General features: G+C 35.0%; 4 protein-coding genes and 1 non-coding gene across 5 annotated transcripts; 2 read left to right on the top strand and 3 right to left on the bottom strand.

Moving 5' to 3' along the window:
* Window positions 1–227: 227 nt before the first annotated feature.
* On the top strand, window positions 228–5,230 carry LOC108343518 (sodium/hydrogen exchanger 4). Its single transcript, XM_017581849.2, has 14 exons — window positions 228–606; window positions 1,077–1,195; window positions 1,282–1,379; window positions 1,480–1,539; window positions 1,658–1,704; window positions 1,799–1,990; window positions 2,554–2,600; window positions 2,697–2,763; window positions 3,039–3,139; window positions 3,219–3,320; window positions 3,810–3,960; window positions 4,059–4,121; window positions 4,336–4,419; window positions 4,630–5,230. The coding sequence occupies exons 1-14, from the start codon at window positions 439–441 to the stop codon at window positions 4,912–4,914; spliced, it is 1,584 nt and encodes a 527-aa protein (XP_017437338.1). The 5' UTR covers window positions 228–438; the 3' UTR covers window positions 4,915–5,230.
* A 126-nt stretch (window positions 5,231–5,356) lies between these two features.
* Window positions 5,357–6,053, bottom strand: LOC108343519 (putative lipid-transfer protein DIR1). Its single transcript, XM_017581851.2, has 2 exons — window positions 5,662–6,053; window positions 5,357–5,583 (listed from the first exon to the last, which is right to left on the bottom strand). The coding sequence occupies exons 1-2, from the start codon at window positions 5,966–5,968 to the stop codon at window positions 5,576–5,578; spliced, it is 315 nt and encodes a 104-aa protein (XP_017437340.1). The 5' UTR covers window positions 5,969–6,053; the 3' UTR covers window positions 5,357–5,575.
* Window positions 6,054–6,722: 669 nt separating this feature from the next.
* LOC108342449 (cyanidin 3-O-galactoside 2''-O-xylosyltransferase FGGT1) lies at window positions 6,723–8,107 on the bottom strand. Its single transcript, XM_017580229.2, has one exon. It carries the CDS (start codon window positions 8,032–8,034, stop codon window positions 6,832–6,834), a length of 1,203 nt encoding a protein of 400 aa, XP_017435718.1. The 5' UTR covers window positions 8,035–8,107; the 3' UTR covers window positions 6,723–6,831.
* Window positions 8,108–11,696: 3,589 nt separating this feature from the next.
* LOC108341362 (uncharacterized) lies at window positions 11,697–14,111 on the top strand. Its single transcript, XM_017579053.1, has one exon. It carries the CDS (start codon window positions 11,697–11,699, stop codon window positions 14,109–14,111), a length of 2,415 nt encoding a protein of 804 aa, XP_017434542.1.
* On the bottom strand, window positions 12,093–12,199 carry LOC128197624 (small nucleolar RNA R71). Its single transcript, XR_008250252.1, has one exon. It is a non-coding gene; the product is annotated as a small nucleolar RNA R71 (small nucleolar RNA).
* Window positions 14,112–14,399: the final 288 nt, after the last annotated feature.

Genomic DNA, 14,399 nt, shown 5'->3' with positions numbered 1-14,399 from the left:
AAAATATAACAAAATTATAAATTTAACCATGTGTTTCTAGTTATACTAGTACAGATGGGACAAATCTTTAAAGTAATTTGCGTTCAATACATTCAATGTGATGTGACTAACTACATAGTATTAGGTTAACTTTGCATGGTGTCAGTTCTCCCATCTTAGACTGATTGTGAGAGTGACACGTTATTTCTTCATGCAATGTTCCTTGCTATCATCGCTACACGTTCTTGTTTGTGTCATGTTCGTTTCTGTTTATGATCATTCCTACTAGAACAGCAAACAACAACAATTGAGTTCCTATGTTTACTGATTCTGTGTTTTCCAAGTTTTCCAACAAAATTAGCTTTATATCCATTATTATGTATATGAACTAGTGAGATGAGTTCTGAGAGTACCATTATTGTAAAAAAATTTACTAATTAGAGAGAAAAATTCAGAAGTATGATACCACTGAGTCTGATCTCTGAGTGTACCAAGAATTTGGCTAGTGAACATGCACAAGTGGTGCCTATTTCACTTTTTGTGGCTGTTCTCTGCCTTACTTTGATCATTGGTCACTTGTTTGAAAGAAATCGATGGATTAATGAATCCATAGTTGCCATCATAATAGTAAGCTGCATTCTCTCCCATTTTTAATTTTGATTATAATGTTTTTAGGATTTTCTTTCTCTCCATTATCAGCTATGTATGATCATTTCTCTCCATTATGTATGATCGTTTGTTGACAGAACAATAATGGTTGAAAAGATAGCTTATGAAGAATCTGATACCATTTGATTAGTTTCATGGTAAATGGTTTGTTTGGGAGGGTGAGAGTTGAATGTGTATGTATGTCAAGAAAATTACTCACTCATAGTGAATATGGACTAGTCAATATTTACAAAGGCACTAAGAACAAAAGATGAAGCATAGGATCTTCTCAAAGAATGAACTTTTTTTAGTAGTTTTCTGCTTTACTGAATTGTTTCAGATTTACTTGTCCAAAGTGTTTATGGATGGTTTTGTAGGATTATTAAAAGAATTAATGTTGAATACACACTTTTATTGAGCCTTTGTGTATCTAACTTTCTCCTTGGTAGGGAATCATTGCTGGAATTATACTGTTATTGATCAGCAAAGGAAAGAGTTCTCGCATCCTTACATTTAATGAAGAACTATTCTTCATATATCTCCTTCCTCCCATAATATTCAATGCAGGGTAAGAGTTTGTCTTATATTAGAGTTAAAACAGCTCTTGTGGTTCAAAACTTTTCTTAATATGTGTAGAGTTAACCCTCCTAACAGATTTCAGGTGAAGAAGAAACAATTCTTCCATAACTTTTTAACCATCATGATGTTTGGTGTCATCGGTGTTTTCATTTCAACTTTTGTTATTACTTGCGGTAATGACGAAATCTCAGTTTTTCCTTGCCTTGTAGTTTGCCACAGTGAAAATTTTTCAAGAATGATTTACCTTTTTGTCTTTGTATTTGGTTCATTTAGGCAGCTGGTGGATATTCCCCAAGTTGAACTTGCTTTGCCTGACAGCGAAAGATTATCTTGGTGAGGCCATTGGATCACTTCAATACTGCACAAATACAGACTGTGTTTTAAATGAACCATGTACTTAGATATATCGTATTGGGATGAAAAATAATAAGCTTATCTTGATTTGATTCAGCTATAGGAACAATTTTCTCAGCAACAGACACAGTTTGTACCCTGCAGGTTGGTTAGAGTGCTAAATGGTAGTCTTTCATTTCATCTAACTCTTTTTTGTATGCTCTTAATTGTCAAACTCTGAATTTGGAATCTGTTGTAGGTTCTGCATCAAGATGAGACTCCTTTACTTTACAGCCTAGTCTTTGGGGAAGGAGTGGTAAATGATGCCACATCAGTTGTTCTCTTCAATGCAGTGCAAAAGCTTGATGTTTCAAAATTTAGCAGCAAGACATTCCGGTTAATTGGAGATTTCTTCTATCTATTCGGATTAAGCACTGGTCTAGGAGTTCTAGTGAGTTTCATTAATGAAAACTTGGATGCAAATTTTGCCTGTTAATTTTCTTCATGTGTGATCAGCTGACTTTATGAACTTCTTCTTAATTTCTTTAGTTAGTTGCTTGTGTTTCTTTCACATGCATCTTATGTTACCTACACATTTGAATGAAAGAGCATTCATGTCATGAGTGAAGTTTACAAAGCTTGTCTTGCTTACCTTTTAGTTTGTCTCTGGGAATTAACATTTGATTCAAAACGTTGATTTCATTTTTAACTTAGACTTTTATGGAAGAAATTTGCAAGCTGTTTCCATGCTTGACTTGCACATTACACACTTGTAAATGTATTGTGTTAACATAATACATGACTTTATAAAGAGCATTTGGATTGTAATTGTGAAGGAAGGGAATGTATATATGGAACTGAAAAGTGCTTTTCCATGTATGTAGTCTCCTCTCATGATTACTTGAAAGGTATGACCAAGTAAGAGTCAAATTCCATGTTTATTTTGAACAAACTTTTAGTCCTTGTACTTTCTCATCTTATTTACTTTCTCTAAATAAATGCATATTTATGCAGGCTGGCCTCCTCACATCATATATCTTGAAAGCCTTATGCTTTGGAAGGTATGTATCATTCTCTCAAATTTCTCACAAAATATGATTTTTCAAGTGAAATTTTGAGTTAATGTTTAACAAGTTTGTCTCTGCGTATGCATGCAGACATTCAAGTGTTCGTGAAATTGCATTGATGATATTAAAGGCATACCTATCCTATATGTTGGCAGAGGTATTGGAAGGAAGCTCGTAGAATTTTTCTGCTTTTGATTTCTCATTAATGGCATTGATGATATTAATGGCATGTAGGTAGCTAAGCTAATGGAGATTTGGGATTTATAAGGAGCCAATGTAGTGTAAAACTTAGCATAAGATAAAGTTTTGCCAAAACCTTCTATCTTTATTTAAAGACAATCTATTTTTGTCTACAATGATGAACTAAACAAGAAATATAGAAATAACTTCGTTTTTCGTTTTGGCCATCCATTTTTTTGCAAATTCTTGCAGCTATGTGATCTAAGTGGAATCATCACCGTTTTCTTTTGTGGAATACTCATGTCACATTATGCATGGTATAATATGGCTGAAACTTCAAGAATCACAACCAGGTAGGGATTAATTAATCCATCAAAGATTTCAGTAATTTCCAGATTAAAAATGGTTTCCTGATTTGTTTCCCTTCTTCAGGCATGTGTTTGCAACAATGTCATTTATTGCAGAAACCTTCATATTCCTATATGTGGGCATGGATGCCCTTGACATTGAGAAGTGGAAGATGACTAAATTAAGGTCCTAATCCTTTCTACAACTCTAAACAATTGTATTTTATCCAGAGTTTACCACTGACTAATACATCACACACTGATGGTAGAATTTATGGTCTAATGCATTTTCTTGTGCTGTATGGTATACATAGATAAGTCAATGTGACTTCAGCCACTGTTTCAACAATGTCCAAGTATTTATCAGATTGTGACACAATTGGTTATGATAAAAAAAACATTATTTTTAATTGTCAAGTATTATCTGCTTCTAATTGTGAAAGATTCGGTAATAATTGGATTTATGAATGAAACCACATGTTAGCTACCTTATTTTCTGCTGCTAGAAATCGTTTTCATTATGACAAACTTGATCTTAAGCATTTGTTTTGCAACACCTGTGTTTCTGGAATTTTCTTAAGAATAATTTGTGAGATATGTTTCAAACATATCGCATTAGAATGATAAACGTCATTCCTCTCTCATGAAGATTATCTTGTCCACTGACTCACTGCAGTTACGGAAGTTTGATGGGGATATACAGTTCCTTAATCCTATTGATATTGGTTGGCCGTGCTGCTTTTGTTTTCCCTCTCTCTGCTATTGCCAATTATACAAACACACGTGCCAGTTCTGACCAAGCATCACGCATCACTTTCAGACAGCAGGTTACTAAACATGTTTTGTATGATATCTCATACTAACAGTTAATTGAGCAACTATCTATTGTTATTTATTGGCTTCTTATGTTTGATAAACCATCCAGATAATCGTTTGGTGGGCAGGGCTAATGAGGGGAGCTGTCTCCATTGCTCTGGCTTTCAAACAGGTATATGCATGAATTCAAAGTTCTACACAAATTTTATCAAATATATGAGTTTTAATCCAAAGACTGTCAGCTTCTTATTCCTCTTTTGTTGGATAATCCTATCAGGTTTTATTTACCATTGTATTGTTTATGGACATTCCTCCCACAGTTATAAAACAACCAATCACACCTTAAGAAGTTGATGCCATTGATTTCTTTTCTTTTATTTATGCAGTTCACATTTTCTGGAGTTACTTCTGATCCAGTTAATGCAACAATGATTACCAACACCATTATTGTTGTCCTTTTCAGCACACTGGTGAGTTGAGGCATTCCCTCTGTCCTGAAAGTAACAAATAACAACTTAGAATAATTCACGTGGAGTTAAAAAGATTAATTTTCAACTGTTTTCTTAGTGAAATCAATTCTTGCATCTGCTGTCATCCACCTTTTGATCACATGTTGCTTGTTCATTCTTATGAATTGCTACAACCTTTAAGTAATTGATATAGCTCCAATATCATTGCAGGTGTTTGGTTTTCTCACAAAACCATTAATAAGATATCTGCTACCCCACGCTGCTACAAGGAAAAACATCATCCATGAAGAACCAGGTTCACAACTTGAGGACTTGAATCTACCTTTGCTATCCCTAGAGGAGTCCGCAGCCACCAACATTAGCCGCGCAAAGGAAAGTTTGTCCATGTTAATAGAAAGTCCTGTGTTCACCATACATCACTTTTGGAGGAGGTTTGATGATGCCTACATGAGACCTATTTTTGGGGGACCTCATAATAACGGGTCACAGTGCTAGCAGTATTGCAAATCATGTATATCTCAGTGATGCACTTGAATGTTGGATCACAAATGACGATCCATTTAGATCCAATTTTGAAGATGAGTAGCTGCAATGAGGATTCATTGCCAGTGTTTTTCTTATGCTCAAATGAGGAATATGGTAAGTAATAAAAGGAAGGAACTGTCATTGGATTATCACACAGGAGTGTGAACTTACTTGAACCTTCAATGAAGTGCATATTTTCCTTTGGACATGAATGTTGTGGCTTGTTAGTAGCTGCAAACATTTGAGTTAATGAATGGTGTTGATTAAAATAGTTTTATTGAGTTAAGTTCCTGAGCATAATGTCTTGTTTCGGCTTGCTGCCTTTTTATGACCAGATACTAGTGCATTGAAATCATTCAAATACTTCTGTTCTGATCCATTTATTTCTCTGTGCATTGAATTCAGAAAACAGAAAAAAAAAAGACAAACATTTTATTAGACTACAGATCGAAGTTGCATGATACATGGCTAGATATTTTGAGTGGTAGAGGCAGAGATTGAAAACAAACTACTCTTTTATTTGATGGGACGAAAATGCCAATTTAAAAGCTTTTCCAACATGAATACAGCACATGAAAGCAAACTAAAGACTAAAGGGTGCTCAAAATAGCTGTGATTCTCAAGAAATTCTTCAAACCACTGCAAAATGAAGAATATCTAATCAGTCTAAGTTGTATTTATGTTAATAAAAGTTCTACTCAGGCATAAGACTATTACCTCTACATTCCGGTGGTGTTTTCAGACCACATTTACGGGGCAAGGCCAAAGCATTGATGGGGTTGAATCCAAATGCTGGTAGGATAGACTTGTATCCGCAAAGGCAAGGCAAATTGGAATGCTTAACAACATCACAGCATTTTTCACTTGGTTTTGGAGGGTGTTGCCCAGTAACTGCTGCATAGCATGCACTTAGTTTACTTGACTCTGTGTCACATAAAGCAATAGCTTTGGCACCACCTAACATGGCAATGAGCAAGGTTGCTAGTAGCCACTGCACCTGAACATTGCCACTGGTATGTGCCATATTCTGCTTGACCAGGTTCTCCAAGCAACTAGGTCTAATCTACACTTGTGGTTTTGCCTTAAATGTTAATTTATATACACAGCAATTTGGAGTGTTGTTGGATTAATATTTTGTATTGGTTTCACATACTTTTAGGTGTGTCATGTGAATCCACTCTGTGGATGTTCACGAGATTGGTTTACTTTTTAGAATTAAAGATTTGGCCTTAAACACAACTAAACGTAAACTGGTCCATTACTTGCTATTATGAATAAGAAATGACAAAAGAACCTGCAATATGGTTTGAATCTGGTCATGCATGAACCAATACTGAACCTTATTTGGTTGTTTTCTATATTTAATAAGATATACCAGTTAAAGAAGTGAAAATTTCATTGACAAAATACACTATTCATGTGTTGTTCTCTCATGTTATTTTTTAAAAGAGATTAACTGGCATGCATTGAGTGTAAACAAACTGGAAAAAAAAAGTATTTTAAATTATAAACTAAAACAAAATGGTCTCCAACTATGTTTGGATTCTAAAAGAAAAATCGTTGAGAAAGTTAAATTAAAAATGGAAGTTGGTTTCCACGTACTTATGTCTTTATTGTATCTATTGATATGGAGTGGTAGAAAATGTAATGGTCTTAAATACTGGAAAACAATATTTTACTGTTCATTGTCTTATATTCTTTAAACACATCTTCATAAATGTACTTATGATTTATACATTATATTGAATATAAAAATAAAATATGCATATATACTCTAATTGCACAAAACATCAAATAATTGTATTGATCAACGGCACAACATAAGGGTCTTATCTATTTTATTTCTTAGATAAGCCAAACATAGATTAACTTCAATTTTGCATAATTTCAGAGTTTTGCAAACACTCTCTTTAGTAAAGAAACCCTCTTAGTGGTCAACTTCTCCACTTCCACTCCAACCTTCAAGGTGGTTCCTATCACCCCTGCACTGAACACCATTTCACCATGATTTGGCAACAAAAACAACTGACACTTGTTCACCAGTGCACCAGACAAAGACCCAGAATGTCCAGAAAGGGTAACAAAGCAGCCCACTGAAGGGTGCTCCAAAATGAACCTGTGAGGAAAATATGCACTACTCACAACCCCTCTTCCTTGAAGTCTCTCTTTAAACCCTTTTGGAAGTGCTGATTCCACACACTCAAAACCCTTAGGGGGTCTAAGAGCTGCCACAAAAGGCATGCCTGATAGCTCAAGCCCCAACACCACTTCCTGAAACTGACATGGTTCTAATGTGCACTCACTACCAAAGGAACAATAAACCACACTACCAGCTTCATAATTTCCAAGCCATTTAGCCCAATTTTCATCAATAAGGCATGTTGCTTCTTTCGGTACAGTAACATGCCTCCTATGACAATCAGCATAAGCTCCTTCAATCACTGTACAACCTTTGAGTCCTGTTGCATAAGATTGAGCTAGAATACTGTTAGTACAAGGTTCAGTGTGAACAATGCATTTACCATGGTCAACTTTTCCTGATCCAGCAAGGAGTTTTGGTTCATGCAACGGGTTATGATGTTCAGCAATGTTGCAGCAGTACCCTTTAGATATCCCTAAAGGGTATGAATATGATGATTCACAAGTCAATGATGAAAAGCTTCTAACGTGATAAACTAAAGACTTAATTTTTAAGCATTGAGTTAAGCGTGGTTTTGGCACCCAATATGCATGATCAAAGAACACAATGTTTGGCTTTAACTCAAGCAGGTGGACTTCAATGTCCTTCTCACATAGGAGCATTGGAGTCATAGAAAGTGAGACAGTGGAAGAATGAACTTTTGATGCGATTTCTTCAGCAACATGGGGAAGGCCATGATGATGATTCTGAGGAACACAGATTGGGATAAGGGAGATGAGATTAGGGTGGTGATTGAAGTGTTGAAAGGATGCATGTGTGTGCTTTGGGATGAAGAAAGAGATTTTGTGTCCTCTTTCTGCAAGGCTATTGGAGAGTTGCAGAAAAGGTGTGATGTGTTCCTGTGCAAACCATGGGAGCATTGTTATGTGCAGAGAAGGTGAACAAGCCATTGTGGCCAAAAGTAGAAGTCAGCAAGAGACAATAAATCTAAGAGGAAAGTAGAATGTCAAGAAACAACTTCTTAAAGCCATATTTATAGAAGAAAAAAAGCTCATGGTTCGTGAGTAATAACACCTATGTTGTTTCTTTCAGCAAAGACAAAACAAATAGACTTAGTAAAATACATAAAAAATTAGAAAAAAGTTTCACCTAATTCATGTTTCAAGTGTAACGTTGTTTAATTTCAAACTGGGAAAACTTGTGAGAGCTCGTCTCATGAACACATTTCACTGTGTTATTAGTCATACTTTTTACTGTAATTTTCAACAACTACTTGATCAATCAAACATGGATGATAACGTTAAGAATCTAATAATAGAAGAGAGATAATAAAAAATATATTATGTGATTTGGTGAAAGTTGTTGAAAAAGTAATGGTATTTCTATGCTATCACTCTATGTATTTATTGTTTACAGCCTAAAAGAAGAGTTTTACAGCAACCCATGTAAATGCATGTGGTCCTCACAATCAGAAAAAAATTTTGATGTTGTGTAGTTTATCTTTTGTTTATTCCCATTTCTGTCATTTTTGTATGTATTATTTTTTGCACAAATGTTTATTTATAATATTTTATTTGAATTTTAAATATTTTTTATTTGATTTATGTTATTAGCGTAATATTATGGCTGATTTTTTTTTGGTCTCCAAATCGTTTATTATTTCATTTCATCTTCCTTGCATTTCCATCAATGGTTAACTCATTCAATTCTATTACAATTGATTAAAAAGTTAAAACATATTGAGAAATAAAATGTGAGAGTTGTTCGACAATTTGAAAAAAAAAATTATGTCATTTGATTAAAAAAAAGGTTAATATGTTTTTGGTTTTAAAATTGAAATTTTATTATTAGTGTAGGAAAAAGATATGATTATGAGTATCTTTCCTATTAAATTATGGTTAACAAACATTAGCATATTAGCATATTCAAGAAGCATAGGATATAAAAACCTAGAAAATAGAGTATTAGAGTAGATAGGTGTATTAAAATAATGAGACGAGCTTTTTACTTTAAAAATTGTTCTCTACTATTTTTCTCACTTCTCTCTAGATTTCCTCCCAACTGAGTTAACTGTTCGACGATCAGGAGGTGCCTAGGCGATCCTGGTGTCGAAGGCTACGATCTTGACCGATCAGTTTCTTGTTCTTCACCTGGTAAGTCGTTTCTTTTTTCTTCTGGGTTTTTTGGGGCTGTGAGCATGCAGCAGATTCTGGTTGCATGTGCCTTATACTCTTTCTCTTCAATTCTTAGCTCAATTTAGGTTTTAAAGTTGAATTTCTATCACCAATTGGTGAGTTATAGGTTTCTGTTGAGTTTCCTTACGGTGCAAGGCATTGTCGGAGTAACTCTGTGAGTTGGGTGGTACTTCTCTGAGATAAGGGAAGTTAGATTTATGTTTTTTATTAGTATTCTGGTATGTATGTGTGATGAAGTTTGTGATATAATAGTGATTGAACTAAATTTAGGAATTTGAGTAATATGGTGTTCTATGTAATTTGATTGCTTGATTTGAATTTGGGAAGTTGATGATTTTAAACTAAAATGAATGTGGAGTAAAACTGTTTTGATCATATGGATGAGGGAAATTTGTCATAAGAGTAACTAGATAGAAGGTTAACTGAATTCTGCATGTTTTGAGTCTATTTGGAGGAAGTGAAGTAGTGAAAATGAGAACTAGAGGTCAAGGACTCAATTGATTTGTTGGGATATTTTGGATAAGTCATTTGTGACTTTTTTGAGCCATTCAAATGGTCAAAAACGTGTGCAAAGTGGGAGATTTGAATTTAGGTCCTTAAGTTGATGAATTTGATGTTTTATAATGAAAATTGGTTCATATACACTTTAGATTGAGGATAGGAATGTTTAGAATCACTTAGACAAGTCTATTTAGGTATATAATCTATTTAGGTATATAATACAATCTAGGAGTGTTAGAAGTTGGGAAACATAGTTAGAATTGGCATTTTGTGGTTGAGTTGCATAAATCTGCAGAATTTCGTTCTGCAGATTATGCAGACTCGTTGTGCGAATATGCGAGAGGTTTAGGTCTGATACCTCTTCGAGTTAATTCGCATAGCGAGACAAGTCGTTGTGCGAGAAACTCCTAGTCTCGCTCTGCGAATGGGGTGCGTTGTGCGAAAGTTTGATAAGTGTGAAAAAGAGTTGTTTTTACACTTATAAATGATCGCAATCTTATAATTATTCAGTTATTACTCAGTGAAAAGTTGTAATAGGAAGTAGATTGTTATGTAAATTATTGTACAGGAAAGGGTGTATAATTTGGAGTTTGTCAACCAATTTTCGCTAAGCGAAAGCCTAAATTCGCACTGCTAGAAAAAGAAAATTCGCATAGCGCACCAGTACCTATGCGCTGAGCGAATAAGTTCAGTTAAAGTGCAGCAGTTAAAGGAAATTCGCACAGCGCACACACACCTGTGCGCTGAGCGAATTAAGGAAGTTAAGTGGCTTTAAAAGACGTGACAGAAAGGCAAAAAGCATCTTCTGACACACGAAAATAGCCAGAAAAATACTGGAGAATTCAGGAAACGATCAGGAGACCTTTCAAGACATCAAGACTTCACTTTCTGCAAGGAATTGCTGTAAAGAGTACGTTTGAGATGTCTAGGATAGGCTAAATTTTATGTTCATTGGAATTGGTTGTATGACGAAACATTAATGTAAATTTCCTGTGCAATATATGTTTCTGTTCTTGTTCTTTTCTTGACTTGCTTTTGATTACACGGAAGTATTAATCTCTTTAAAAGTTCTTTTCTACTGGGAAGTATTTTTAGAACCAGAAATGTAAGAAAAGAAACTAAAAGTAACTACGCTAGGAATAGTTATGTGCTTTTGGTCATTCTTAACATCTGAACTTAATGCAAAATTATCTGATGAATTAATTAAGGAATTAATAATTCAATGGATAATTTTAGAACTTGTTTTAAGGAATTAAATCAAGATACTCTCATGTGAATGCTTGAACAGAGAATATATGTTGTTCAGGATCTTACTGTAATGTTAGTCAAAGACCAATTCCAGTGATCTTTTATTGCATTTTTTAAATCTTAATTGTTTACGTTGTAAATTTCATGTTTAAATCCAAGTTGAAATCACAAATATCATCACTAATTGATCTTGATAAATAATTTTCATTGAAATACGTAACTCAAATTTCCTTGGGAGAACGATACATTTTTACTTATCACTGTATTACTTGTAACGATTTGGTATACTTGCCAAAAAGTTATCAAGTTTTTGGCGCCGTTGCTGGGGAATTTGATTGTTATTGTTATTTCAGTCATTCATTGTTTATCAATTTCAATTCTGTTCCATTATCTGTAAATCCATTGTTTTTAATTTTTGTATATCTGTATATATACATTGTGTTTTGTTTCTGTTGTTATTTCTTTGGGTTGATATCTTGAGATTTTTGTTCTCTGAATGAGTAGGAGAACAAAATCTGAAAATTTATTGTTTGATTCTGAGATTGAGAGAACAGCCCGTAGGAATAACAGTAGACGTAGGAGAGAAAATAGAAAAAAAAGAAGCTAGAGAAGCTAGCTTGTCTTCTATCTTCAACACTTTTTCTTCATTTGATCAAAAGGATAAGGATATGGAGGGAAATAATGAGGACGAACGAGTTAGGCGTACGTTGGAAGATTATGCTTCTGTGTCTGTACCTTCATCTTTCAACAGTATAGCCCGACCTGTGGTAAATGCTGCTAATATGGAAATGAAACCTGCACTGATTCACCTTGTTCAAAGTAATCAGTTTACAGGAATGTCACACGAAAATCCCTATGATCATCTGACAACTTTTACTGAGATTTGTAACACTGTAAAAATTTTACATGTGTCAGATGAAGCAATTAGATTGAGTCTATTTCCCTTTTCTTTGGCTGGAAATGCAAAGCTTTGGCTAAATTCTTTTCCTGAAGGGAGTCTAACTGCTTGGGATGACGTAGTGGCAAAATTTTTGAATAAATATTTCCCCCAATCCAAGATCAATAAAGGCAAACAAGAAATATCATCCTTTCAACAAGAGCATGAAGAGTCGTTGAGTCAAACATGGGAGAGGTTCAAGGGGTTGCTGAGAAAAACTCCAATTCATGGATTTGACATTCCCACTCAATTAAACCTTTTCTTAGGAGGTTTAAAATCTCACACAAAGCTTATGCTAGATGCCTCTGTTGGAGGTAACATTAGGTGGAAGACACCTGATGAGGCACATGAAATCATTGAAAATATGGCATCTAGTGATAATGATGTCCAAAGTGAGAGAGTGCAAACGCAAAAGAAAGGCATGTTTGAATTGCAATCCCAAGATGCCTTATTAGCCCAAAATAAAATTATGACTCAACAACTTGAATCAGTAATGAAAAAGTTGTCACAATTACCAAAGGAACTTCAAACTGTATCACAGGCACAACATCATCAAACTGTGAAAGGTTGTGAACTTTGTGGTGGAGAGCACCAAAATGGACAGTGTGCTATTCAGTCCAATGCAAAGGAAGAGGTTAATTATATGGGAAATCAGGGTTGTTCGAGCAACTATGGCAATTATAATCAAGGATGGAGACCTCATCCTAGCATGGGTCAGGCTAGTTCTAGTAGACCACCACAACAACAGTTTCAACAACAACCTACTCTTTCTGATAGGACATCCAAACTTGAAGAAACTTTGCAACAATTCATGCAAGTATCCATCTCCAACCATAAAAGTACTGAAGCTTCTATTAGAAACTTGGAGACACAAGTGAGTCAACTTGCAAAGAAGCTGGATGAGACATCTGAAAAGAAATTTGTGGCTAAGAATGAAGTTCACTCCAGGGAGGAATGTAATGTCATAATAACCAGAAGTGGAAAAGAAGTGGGGTTTGATTCCAAGGAGAAGCCGACAAATAAAGAGATTCAAGAACACAAAGAGGATGATCAAAAGAAGGTGATTGAAGAAGAAGAAGAAAGTAGAAACAGGAAGGAAGATGGAAGACAAAAAGAGAAAGTGTTGGTGAAGCAACTTCCTTATCCTAAAAATACTTCACAGAAGGATAAGGAAAGACAAATGGGTCGGTTCAAGAAGATATTTAATCAACTTGAGATTACTTTGCCCTTGACTGAAGCACTGCAACAAATTCCTGCTTATGCAAAATATGTGAAGCAATTCCTTAGTAAAAAGAAGAAGTATTTAGATGAGGAAACAATTGAAGTGCAGGGAAATTGCAGTGCAATTATGCAGAAATCTCTACCTTCAAAAGTCAAAGATCCAGGGAGTTTCACTATCCCCTGCACTATTGGAAATCATGATATAGGGAAGGCTCTTGTTGACTTAGGGGCTAGCATCAATTTGATGCCCCTATCTATGCTCAAAAAGATTGGTGACCTTGAAGTCAAGTCAACAAGAATGATCTTGCAAATGGCAGATAGGTCCATTAAGCATCCTTACGGTGTAATGGAAGATGTGGTGATTAAAGTTGATAAACTAAAATTCCCTGTTGATTTTGTAGTAATGGAAATGGAGGAAGGTGTAGATATACCTCTCATTCTTGGAAGACCTTTCATGAAGACAGCTAAGATTGTCATTCATGTTGATGATGGAACTGTGAAATTAAAAGACCAAGATGAAGAGGTGATATTTAATGTCTTTGAAGATGTGAAGCAAAATCAAGAGGAAAAGACTAGTTCCAAAGTAAAAGATGAAGTTTTAGCAATTACTAGTCTTCCAAGGCAAGTTGCCAAGTTGGCCAAGAAGAATCTTAATTGTTTCAATCCAAAAGTGAAGGAAAGAGATGAAGATAAGGAGAAGCAAAGAGTTCACCAACAAATTGAAGTGAAAAGTGATGAACTCAAACCTGGAAAACCTGTGAATCTTAAGAACAGGTTATGGGTCATCAAGGACATAAAGGCAAATGGAGTACTCCAAATTGAGGCTCCATATTCAAGAAGAATTAAGTTGGTGACAAGAAAGTTACTCAGAAAATGTTGGTGTCATGAAAAGAAAAAGCACACTAACATCAAGAATCCAACTTAACCATGAATTGTCTGGGTCAAGCTAGTGACGTTAAAGAAGCGCTTGCTAGGAGGCACCCTAGCACATGTTTGTATATATGTGTTGGTTGATTGTGTTTCTATAATTGTTGAGATTGATTGTGGAGAGGAAGTATTGATGAAGGTTGAATATTGATTTCTGACGCTCTAGTCGCACAGCGCACAGCTGAGGTGTGCTATGCGACTGGATGATTTTATAACGCAGTGATTTATTCGCACAGCGAATTGCATGCGCTATGCGAGCGAGAAAAAGAAATTGTTCAGAGATTGT

Source organism: Vigna angularis, chromosome 6 (genome assembly GCF_016808095.1).
Source record: "Vigna angularis cultivar LongXiaoDou No.4 chromosome 6, ASM1680809v1, whole genome shotgun sequence".
NCBI lineage: Eukaryota > Viridiplantae > Streptophyta > Magnoliopsida > Fabales > Fabaceae > Vigna > Vigna angularis.
Note: the sequence above shows the minus strand (reverse complement) of the source record. Positions and strands in the feature narration are given on the sequence as shown.

Bases quoted from the DNA above. Each gene is read 5' to 3' on its own strand.
- LOC108343518 (XM_017581849.2), top strand. From the start codon at position 439: ATGATACCACTGAGTCTGATCTCTGAGTGTACCAAGAATTTGGCTAGT. The intron at 1,540-1,657 runs GTGAGGCCATTG...GATTTGATTCAG, and splicing joins GACAGCGAAAGATTATCTTG to CTATAGGAACAATTTTCTCA. The intron at 3,961-4,058 runs GTTACTAAACAT...TAAACCATCCAG, and splicing joins GCATCACTTTCAGACAGCAG to ATAATCGTTTGGTGGGCAGG.
- LOC108343519 (XM_017581851.2), bottom strand. From the start codon at position 5,968: ATGGCACATACCAGTGGCAATGTTCAGGTGCAGTGGCTACTAGCAACC.
- LOC108342449 (XM_017580229.2), bottom strand. From the start codon at position 8,034: ATGGCTTGTTCACCTTCTCTGCACATAACAATGCTCCCATGGTTTGCA.
- LOC108341362 (XM_017579053.1), top strand. From the start codon at position 11,697: ATGGAGGGAAATAATGAGGACGAACGAGTTAGGCGTACGTTGGAAGAT.